Consider the following 10,842-nt stretch of genomic DNA (forward strand, 5'->3'; position numbering starts at 1 on the left):
TGTATTAGAGTAAACATTGGTGATTTGATGATGTGGAAATGTTGAAATGGTGCTGGAATAATGGAGGCATCTCCTGTGATGAAACAAAGCTGTGGTTGAATTCATTCTGCCAATATGTCTTCTCTTTGTCTCGGCCTTTAGGCCTATATATCACAGTCGCAAGGCATATGAACTAACAGGATACAGAGCAAACAATGCAATTATCACAACACAATACAGCACAGTCTAGAGTTTGGACACACTACCTATTCAAGGGTTTTTCTTCATTTTTACTATTTTCTACATTGTAGAACAATAGTGAAGACATCAAGACTATGACATAACACATATGGAATCATTTAGTAACCAAAAAAGTGTTAAACAAAACAAAATAGATTTTAGATTTTAGATTCTTCAAAGTAGCCACTCTTTGCCTTGATGACAGCTTTGCACACTCTTGGCATTCTCTCAACCAGCTTCATGAGGAATGTATTTCCAACAGTCTTGAAGGAGTTCCCATATATGCTTAGCAATTGGTGGCTGCTTTTCCTTCACTCTGCGGTTCAACTCATCCCAAACCATCTCAATTGGGTTGAGGTCGGATAAATAAATAATTTACAGTGTCACCAGCAAAGCACCCCCACACCATCATACCTCCTCCTCCATGCTTCACGGTGGGAAACACACATGCAGAGATCATCCGTTCACCTTCTCTGCGTCTCACAAAGCGAATGGAACCAAAAATCTCACATTTGAACTCATCAGACCAAAGGACAGATTTCCACCAGTCTAATGTTCATTGCTCATGTTTCATGTCCCAAGCAAGAATCTTCTTCTTATTGGTGTACTTTAGTAGTGGTTTCTTTGCAGCAATTTGACCATGAAGGCCCGATTCACACAGTCTTCTCTGAACAGTTGATGTTGAGTTGTGTCTGTTACTTGAACTCTGTGAAGCATTTATTTGGCCTGCAATTTCTGAGGCTGGTAACTCTAATGAAGTTAACCTCTGCAGCAGAGGTAACTCTACTTTGAAGAATCTAAAATCTAAAATATATTTTGATTTGTTTAACACTTTTTTGGTTACTACATGGTTCCATATGAGTAATTTCATAGTTTCGATGTCTTCACTATTATTCTACAATGTAGAAAATAATAAAAACCCTTGATGAGTAGGTGTTTCCAAACTTTTGACTGGTTGTAGGTTGTAATAATGCTTCACTTTTAGCTTCCCCAGTGATTTCACCCACGCACCACTACTGCTATCAAAGCCTATCTAAATTCCTGAATTGACAGGAATGGAGAATTTTTTTGTGCCAAATTCTTATCTACTCTCATTACGGGTGTGAAAACTATGCACACCGCCTCAGCACTAAATCACAGAAGATTGCACAATAGCTTGCAGAAACAGTACAGCTGAGGTGATCTCTGGTTGAGGGAGGAGATAGCCAAATGTCTCCACAGTGCCAAACAGAGGATGCATCCAAAATGGCTCCCTACTCCCTATGGACAATGGACAGAAGTAGTGTACTTTATAGGGAATAGGGTGTTATTTGAGACACACACAGATCCAAGCCAGTCAGCTATATATTGATCCAGTAATTTAGGGTGTCTTTGGCTTAGGAGTGTTTACATTGGTGAACCTCAGGAATGAGCAAACTGGAGCAGATTCCCCCAGCATATGTAGAGTATTAGTATAGGAGCATGTACACAGTAAATTCTCCAGTGTCTATACGGGTCCACACTTTACATTTTTTATTTTTTATTTTACCTTTATTTTACTAGGCAAGTCAGTTAAGAACAAATTCTTATTTTCAATGACGGCCTAGGAACAGTGGGTTAACTGCCTGTTCAGGGGCAGAACGACAGATTTGTCAGTTAAATGAACACAATGCTCGGGTAAAGCCGTATTTGAATATTTCCCAGGGTGCCTTGGCTTTCCAGTGAATTGTAGTCAATACCCATGACACATTTTTTTTGATGGACACATGGTTGTTGCATTCTTCGATTTGTAGACCTGTGATCTTCACCAAGTGAGATCCTAAGCAAATATGTTATCATTAACATTAAATTCTTTAACACAATACAACGTACAAAGTAATTATTAATACGGTCTTATTTTGAGGGCCTAGTTTTACCCTAATACAATGACCTAAAACTCATGGGTTTCAGGCCTGCAAGTCACATTATGATGTGTATTTTCTATTAGAATCCAACCAGAGTGGGGATATCCAACATTTTGAATTCTTCAGAATGACTGCCAGGTTGGGAAAACTACTAATACAGCATATGAGACCATTACATCTCAATCACACAACACATACACTAACCATTTAAACTGGAACAACAAGTAACATATTGGATTAGTTTAGATAAATATATATTATTTATATTTGAGTAGCATTAGATGGATTAATAAATCAATTTAGTTGCAAAAACATAGAGATTGAAACAAACCATTTAAAAAAAATCAACAATGCTGGGGTTCTGTTACACCAATGGGTGTAAAAGAAGCCTAGTGGTTAGAGCGTTGGACTAGTAACCGAAAGGTTGCAAGATCGAATCCCTGAGCTGACAAGGTAAAAATCTGTCATCTGCCCCTGAACAAGGCAGTTATAACTCACTGTTCCTAGGCCGTCAATGAAAATAAGAATTTGTTCTTAATTAACTGACTTGCCTAGTTAAATAAAGATAAAATAAAAAATGAATTACAGGCGTGCCCCTGAATGTCTTGTCTCTCTCTCTCTCTCTCTCTCGGCCAGGACATACTTCTTAATCAGGCCTGTGTGTGTGGATTGAAACCACAGCGGTGCCGACTCTGCTCTGACACTCGGGCCCTGAATGAAGCTAAATTACAGCGATGTGGATGACAAGAAAACATGAGGCAGAGCTGCCGAGGGGAGGACCAACAGTAACTGGACTAGCTCTTTATCCCTCTGTTGGAGTTTCTTCTTCATTCTCTCTGTCGCTGTCTGTCTCCCTTTCTCATTCAATTTCTCTTGATCACCTGATCTCTCTCACACAAGCAAGCTGACAAGGAGTCTGAAACAAAGTATTAGTTTGTAGATATGGCATGGTAGCCTGCAGTATGGTACTGTATGGTATTACTCACCACCCCAGGTCTTGGATAGGGCACTCTGCCCTCGTAAGCCCCCCACTGGTAGTCAGGTCCCTCCTTGTGTGCAAAAGGCCCGTTGAAGGCTTCTCTGATGTCTGCCATACGGTACACACAAACTGCAAAGCCTTGGAACACGTTACTAGGGGAGAGAGGAACGTTTAATGTTAGGGACTGATTTCATTTAATTTCATTTGGTTCCTCCATTGTACATGTTAAAGCTACAGACTGGGATTTGAAAAACAACAAAATGTCCGCCTTGCCGCTTGTTTTGGTAAGGGATGGGTCTGGAGGAATGCAACCACTGTCAAATTCATAGAACGTGGACGTGTGTAACCATGTGTGGAGCTCACCTGATGGTGCTGAAGATGGCATAAACATCTGGGTTCTTCTCATCCTTGCCTCTAAGCAGGAAAACATCCTCTGTGAAACAAAATACAAGCGTTATTGAGTACTTTTGTTAATGTGCTCAGGTTTGGTGCCTGCGAGCATACATTATTTGTGCTTGTGTGTGTGTGTGTGTGTGTGTGTGTGTGTGTGTGTGTGTGTGTGTATGTGTATGTGTGTCTCACCCAGCTCGTCAAAGTGTGTGTCAATGCCATGAGGCCCAGGTACAGAACACACCAGTCTGGCCTTGATGAAGGTGCTCCATTTATTCACCAGAACTCTCTGTCCACCTGCATCATTCTATAGAGGACACAGACAACACACCACCACCATCACCACCACCCTCACCATAACATTTATTCACCAGAACTCTCTGTCCACCTGCATCATTCTATAGAGGACACAGACAACACACCACCACCATCACCACCACCCTCACCACCACCACCACCACCACCATTACATCTCAATCATACAGACAACACACCACCACCATCACCACCATCCCCACCACCACCACCATCCCCACCACCACCACCATCACCACCACCACCACCACCATTACATCTCAATCATACAGACAACACATCACCACCACCATCACCACCACCACCACCATCACCACCACCACCACCATTACATCTCAATCATACAGACAACACACCACCACCATCACCACCACCCTCACCATAACATTTCAATCACACAGACACCCACCACCACCATCACCATCACCATAACATTTCATTCACACAGACAACTCACCACATCACCATCACCACCACCACCACCCTCACCATAACATTTCAATCACACAGACACCCACCACCACCACCACCGCCATAACATTTCAATCACACAGACAACTCACCACATCACCATCACCACCACCCTCACCATAACATTTCAATCACACAGACACCCACCACCACCACCACCACCATCGCCATAACATTTCAATCCCACAGACACCCACCACCACCACCATCACCACCATTACATTTCAATCACACAGACAACTCACCACATCACCACCACCACCACCCCACCATAACATTTCAATCACACAGACACCCACCACCACCATCACCATAACATTTCAATCACACAGACAACACACCACCACCATCACCACCACCACCACCATCATCACCATCACCACCATTACATTTCAATCATACAGACAACTCACCACATCACCATCACCACCATCACCACCATTACATCTCAATCATACAGACAACTCACCATCACCACCACCATCACCATTACATCTCAATCACACAGACAACACACCACCACCACCACCACCACCACCACCATTACATCTCAATCATAGAGACAACACATCACCACCACCATCACCACCATCATCCCTACCATCACCATTACATCTCAATCATACAGACAACACACCACCACCACCATCACCACCACCACCATCCCCACCACCACCACCATCACCACCACCACCACCACCATTACATCTCAATCATACAGACAACACATCACCACCACCATCACCACATCACCACCACCATCACCACCACCATCACCATTACATCTCAATCATACAGACAACACACCACCGCCATCATCACCATAACATCTCAGTCATACAGACAACACATACACTAACCAAAAGAGGGAGGGAGAGAGGAGAGATGGCTCACACTGACTAGACATACAGTATAAATGTCAATACGAGGCAAACAAATAGAGTTTATCAGTTACACCCAAACAAAGAATAACCATTATCTATATGGCAGCAGGACTAAAAAGCATAGAAGTACATACTGTAGCTAACTAACTCTGTCTGTCCTCTCCCGTGGGAAAGTTGTCTAGTAAACCCTTCTATAACCATGCACTGGACACTGGGGAGACAGAGAGCACGGGTTATGGAGATGTAATCATATGAGCTTGTCTTCTCCTCCATACTGTTTTATAGTGTATTGTTGTAGCGCTAGCATACTGGCAGGGTACAGACAGACAGGGACGTTTAATAGACACCAGGGCTGTGTAAGCTGTCTGGGATCAGATCATTGCTTTCTTGGAAGGATGTGGTCCTGTTCTGGTGGAACTGATAATAGCAGGCAGTGTTTAACAACGCCTTGGGGAGGGATGTACAGGAAGAAATATACGATGTATGGAGAGAGATTTGGGGGGGACTGTGGGGACTGTGTGTGTTTGTTTGTGTGACAACCATATAATTGTAAGTGTGAGCAAAGGAATGTTACACTATAAATTGCCTAGACTCTAAAGCAGATGGCGAATCTAAAGCAGATTGCGAACCTGTCAGCTGTGGTGTGTGTGTGTGTGTGTGTGTGTGTGTGTGTGTGTGTGTGTGTGTGTGTGTGTGTGTGTGTGTATCAGAAGGGATGTATGACTGTGTGAGAGAGATGGGAGGCATGCACACTCTGACGCTCATACCAGAGCACATCCAACAGCTGTGTGTGTAAGGAGGAAGAAAGACGCCAATTGTTGGGGAATGTCAGCTCTCCCCAACCCGCCCACCTGTGGCCTGACTAAACCATTAGAGACCCTCCCTGTAAGGCGATACTATAAGCACATCTCCCTGTAACTAAACGTTAAACTATCACTATGCCAGAGCTGAAGCTCCACTGTGGAAATAACTCTGAGCCATGATCCAGTTCCGAAGCCCCAGGTCATGACGTGGTCTCAGAGAATTTGAAGACTGACCTCGGGGGTCCTGGAGAGTGAACTATCAAATCACATTATATTTGTCACATGCACCGAATACAAGTGTAAACTTTACCGTGAAATGCCTACTTACGAGCCCTTTCCCTCCAATGTTGGTGGAGTGTGCATAGCCTACTATGCACACTCCAGATAAAATCTGTTGTTCTGCCCCTGAACAAGGCAGTTAAGCTACTGTTCCTAGGCTGTCATTGAAAATAAGCATTTGTTCTTAACTGACTTGCCTAGTTAAATAAATAGAAAATAGCATTAGTGCAAGAGAGTCAATGCAAATAGTCTAGGTAGACATGTGATTAACTGTCCAGCAGTCTTATGGCAGTTGCCATACCATGTGGTGACGCAGCCAGACAAGATGCTCGCAATAATGCAGCTGTATAACTTTCTGAGGGTCTGAGGGCCCATGCCAAATATTTTCAGCCTCCCGAGGGGGAAGAGGCATTGTCGTGCCCTCTTCAAGACTGTGTTGGTGTGTTTTGACTGTACAGGCTTTGGTTTTTCCATTTATGTTTTGAGGTTGGTCTTTAGCGTGTGTAGCTCGTTAGCATGTAGGGCGCACCATTGGGGTCACCTCGTTCGTTAGCACGTAGGGCGCACCATTGGGGTCACCTCGTTCGTTAGCATGTAGGGCGCACCATTGGGGTCACCTCGTTCGTTAGCATGTAGGGCGCACCATTGGGGTCACCTCGTTCGTCAGTATGTGTTATACCTGTGCTGGTTGCCATCTCGTTAGTGGGAAGGTGTTTCACCTGTGCTGGCCCATGTGCTATTTAAGAGTGGCTGGCCCACCTTTAGTTGGCACACCCTATTTTTTATATTTTTTTAAAATAACATTCCTTTGTCTGATTTCCCTGATTTAATTTTGCTCCACATTTTTGGTTTGCTTCCTGTCTTTAAGTTTATTGTGGGGGTTTTCTTTTGTTTGCCTCTTCTTAGGCAAATTTAGTGGTCCCTCATGGTGAGTGTCGTTTAGGTTCCAGTTATTGTTGTTAGTCAACTTTCAGTGGACACACCCATGAGTGTCTTACAGAACCCCTGCTAAAACCCACCTGTTTTGTGTAGTTGTTGTCAGTGACTCTGTTAGTTTCTGTTTGAGCAACATTATTTGGATTTCTAGCTGGGGAACGTAGCAGGACCATGATAGGTCCTTAGTGATGTGGATACCAAGGAACTTGAATCTCTTGACTGGCTCCACTACAGCCCCATCGATATGAATGGGGGCATGGTCGGCCCTCCACTTCCTGTAGTCCACCATCAGCTCCTTTGTCTTACTGGCGTTGAGGGAGAGGTTGTTGTCCTGGCACCACACGGCCAGGTCTCTAACCTCCTCCATATATGCTGTCTCAGCGTCTTTGGTAATCAGGCCTACTACCATTGTTTCAGTAGAGGCAAACTTAATGATGGTGTTGGAGTCGTGCGCGGCCACACAGCCTCTGGTGAACAGGGAGTACAGGAGGGGACTATGCACGCACCCCTGAGGGGCTCCCATGTTGAGGGTCAGCATGGTGGATGTGTTGTTGCCTACCCTCACCACCTGGGAGTGGCCCGTCGGGAGGTCCAGGATCCAGTTGTAGAAGGTGTTCAGTCCCAGGGTCCTTAGCTTAGTGATGAGCTTGGAGGGCACTCTGGTGTTGATTGCTGAGCTGTAGTCAATAAACCGCATTCTCACATAGGTGTTCCTTTTGTCCATTTGGGAAAGGGCAGTGTGGAGTGCAATAGAGATTGCATCATCTGTTGATCTGTTGGGGTGGTATGGGATTTAGTTAGGTGAAACTGTATGTATATTTCTCTTACCGCACACACACGTCCTACGCGGGTGTGGATGGCCCCCTCTCTGTTCCCGGCCTCCATGGCCTTCTCCGTGAAGAAGAAGTACACCTTGTCATTGTCACGGTCATCATTATCAGGGATGAGGTGGGCCGCAACAAACTTAGGATCTGGAGAGAGGGAAGAAGAGAGAGTGGGTGAGTGGGTGAGTGAGAGAGTCAGTGAAAAATACATTTTAAAAAAGAGAGCAAATAGGAGTTATTTCTTAGCAAGTAGTGTCTATAGAAGATGTAAGAACCAAGTGGTGTAGAATGGGTATATAATTGATATTGGTTTAGGTGTGTATTCAGTGTGGGTGCTGAGTACAGTACAGTTGTTGTACCATGCAGCAGTCTCTGGTCCGTCTCAGTCCTCATGGTGGAGCGACCTCCCAGACTACGGAAGATCACTGAGTCTCTACCCAGGAAGTCTGCAGTCAGCCCTGTGTATAACTCCCCACCTGGGAACAGACAGAGAGGAAAGGATGAAGGAAGAGAATGAAAGAGGAGGGGATGAGGAGAGAGGATGAGGAAATAAGGGATGGCAGGGGAAAAATGTCACGATGACAGGAATACAAAATTGGCCAATATAGTAGACATACCCCAAGCCACGTGTCCTGCATCCCTAGAGAAGGTTCATAGACTGGACAAAGATCAGATCAACTGTCTGTAACAGCATCTCCCATTGAAGCAGACAGCATTCCCATCTGAACTCGTATCAGATGAAATGCTATCCCTGCTCTACATGACAAAGCTCAGGTCATGCTCCTAACAAGAGTATATTCATCTACAGTGGCCGAGTCATAGCTCCCTAAGCCCTGCCATCACTTCACTGACTGAGGATGGAAGTACCTGTGTGTGCGAGCACACGTGTGTGTATCTATGGCTCCGATGATCGTTTCCCAACCAAGGAGCTGAATTATAATAGCAGCTAGCTGTACAGAGACAGCTGCCTTACACCCCTGAGCATGCACAAACAGATAGTCAGTCTGGCTTGGTCCCACAGAGTTTTGAGAAGTGTGATTAATGCAGACTCTGGCCCCGCTGAAAGGCAATAGCTTCTTTCAATAGCTGATCCCAGAGAAAGAAGAGATGCAGAGAAACATCAGAGGGATGTGTATATGAGGAAGCGGGGAGGAGGGTTACTGACCTCCTGTCCTCCCCCTGCCAAAGAGCTCTCTTTACTAGTGGGACACAATGGCCATGACAAATACGCTCTGTCTTCCTCTCTCTCTCTTTTTCTCCTTCTCCGTCTCCCCTTCTCTTTCTCTCTATTTTATTTCTTCCCCCATCTCTCTTTCTCTCTCTATCTCTGTCTGATGAACCAGAAATTACACCTTAATCATGATTCAAAAGTCCCTACAGAATGAATAGAGGATAATAGATGTGTGATTCAACAGTGTAGAACATGTACACAACGTGTGTGTGTGTGTGTGTGTGTGTGTGTGTGTGTGTGTGTGTGTGTGTGTTTTGTGTGTGTGTGTTTAGTGTGTTTTTCCATGTTAGCTTTATACAGTGTATGTGAGTGAGCATTAGTGGAATATTACGTTGTTTGTGTAGGGTTTGTCTTTTGTGTATCAGTATGCTCAAGGATAGACTGCTGGGCCTTTGGCCGTCCCTGTGTGTCTGCCTGCCAGATCCAATACATTTTGGGACAGATCCTGGAGTTTGTGGGGTTCAGCAGCAGAGGCAGGGTGGGAGGACACACGCACGCACACACACACACACACACACACACACACACACACACACACACACACACACACACACACTTTTCACCCCTGCGACTTCTAGAGTTGCATGTTGATGCAGTAAATCTGGCTTATTTCACAAGCTATGTGGAATGACAACAAGAGAGGAACACCCTTACTACAGTGTATCTCACAGAATCAGAAACCTCAAACCCCTTCCGGCTGTTGTGTTGAGATAAACATACTGGACTAATAAAGACACAGAATACAGGACTTACCAATTAAGGTGCTAGCGAAGGGGAGGCTGGGGTCGTGAGGAACCTTCCCCCGTCCGTTCTCCATTTTGGTAGGGTCCATGGTGAAAACATGCTGTTTAGGGGAAAGAAAGAGAAATGGGATTAGGAAAAATCCAGATATCACATATCATATCACATATCATTAAAATATTAGATTAGAAGTTTAATAGTCACATGTCCAGGGTTGCAAGTGCAATTACAGGCTACAGTGAAATTCTTAAGAAAATCTTACGATTTGAATGTAAGGCCGTAAGGGCAATTACTGAACTCATTGTAAATATTTCAACATACAGTACGTCACTCTAATACATATAATTAAATAGAACACTTAATTGAATGTATCTCTATGCCCTAATACAGTAGTGACTCTTTGACTGTACTGATGTCATCAGTGAGGCACAGGAGTAACAAGGGGTAACACAGTGAGTGTAAAAAAGACAGACAGGATGAGCTCCAAGTGAATCAGGACCCAGATGAATGTTCTCTCTGTGAACTATCCACAGTCTCCAGCTCTGGGTAGCAGTTCCTAGTGCAGATAATGAGGCATTGTGGTCCTCTGGTTGAATGACTGTACACACTGTCATGTAGGACACCATGACATGGAAGTCAGCAGGATAAAATTACTACCATGATTAAAATAACACTGTATGTCCTTGATTTTGTGGCCCTTTCCAGTAAGTGCCCTTTCCTTGGCTTTGAATCACACAGGGATTCCCAGTGGCACAAGGACCTTTCCAGCTATATTGACACTGTCAGTGAGGAGAGAGGAAGGTTGGCTTTGAGTTCCACAATGTCTCTAATATAGTCATACATTTAGCAGGAGGTTAGGAAGTGCAGCTCAGTCTCCACCTCATTTT

General features: G+C 44.4%; 1 protein-coding gene across 1 annotated transcript in view; it reads right to left on the reverse strand.

The window, feature by feature from the left end:
* The window catches only part of LOC115102172 (semaphorin-3G-like), an 86,774-nt gene that overhangs the window by 9,092 nt on the left and 66,840 nt on the right, over positions 1-10,842 (reverse strand). The window contains exons 5-10 of the mRNA XM_029621811.2: positions 9,968-10,058; positions 8,343-8,459; positions 7,988-8,130; positions 3,664-3,778; positions 3,445-3,514; positions 3,089-3,233 (exon numbers count right to left, since the gene is read on the reverse strand). Of these exons, the coding sequence (XP_029477671.1) occupies positions 3,089-3,233; positions 3,445-3,514; positions 3,664-3,778; positions 7,988-8,130; positions 8,343-8,459; positions 9,968-10,058 (681 nt within the window). The remainder of the gene's footprint in view (positions 1-3,088; positions 3,234-3,444; positions 3,515-3,663; positions 3,779-7,987; positions 8,131-8,342; positions 8,460-9,967; positions 10,059-10,842) is intronic.

This window comes from Oncorhynchus nerka, linkage group LG20 (genome assembly GCF_034236695.1).
Source record: "Oncorhynchus nerka isolate Pitt River linkage group LG20, Oner_Uvic_2.0, whole genome shotgun sequence".
Lineage (NCBI taxonomy): Eukaryota > Metazoa > Chordata > Actinopteri > Salmoniformes > Salmonidae > Oncorhynchus > Oncorhynchus nerka.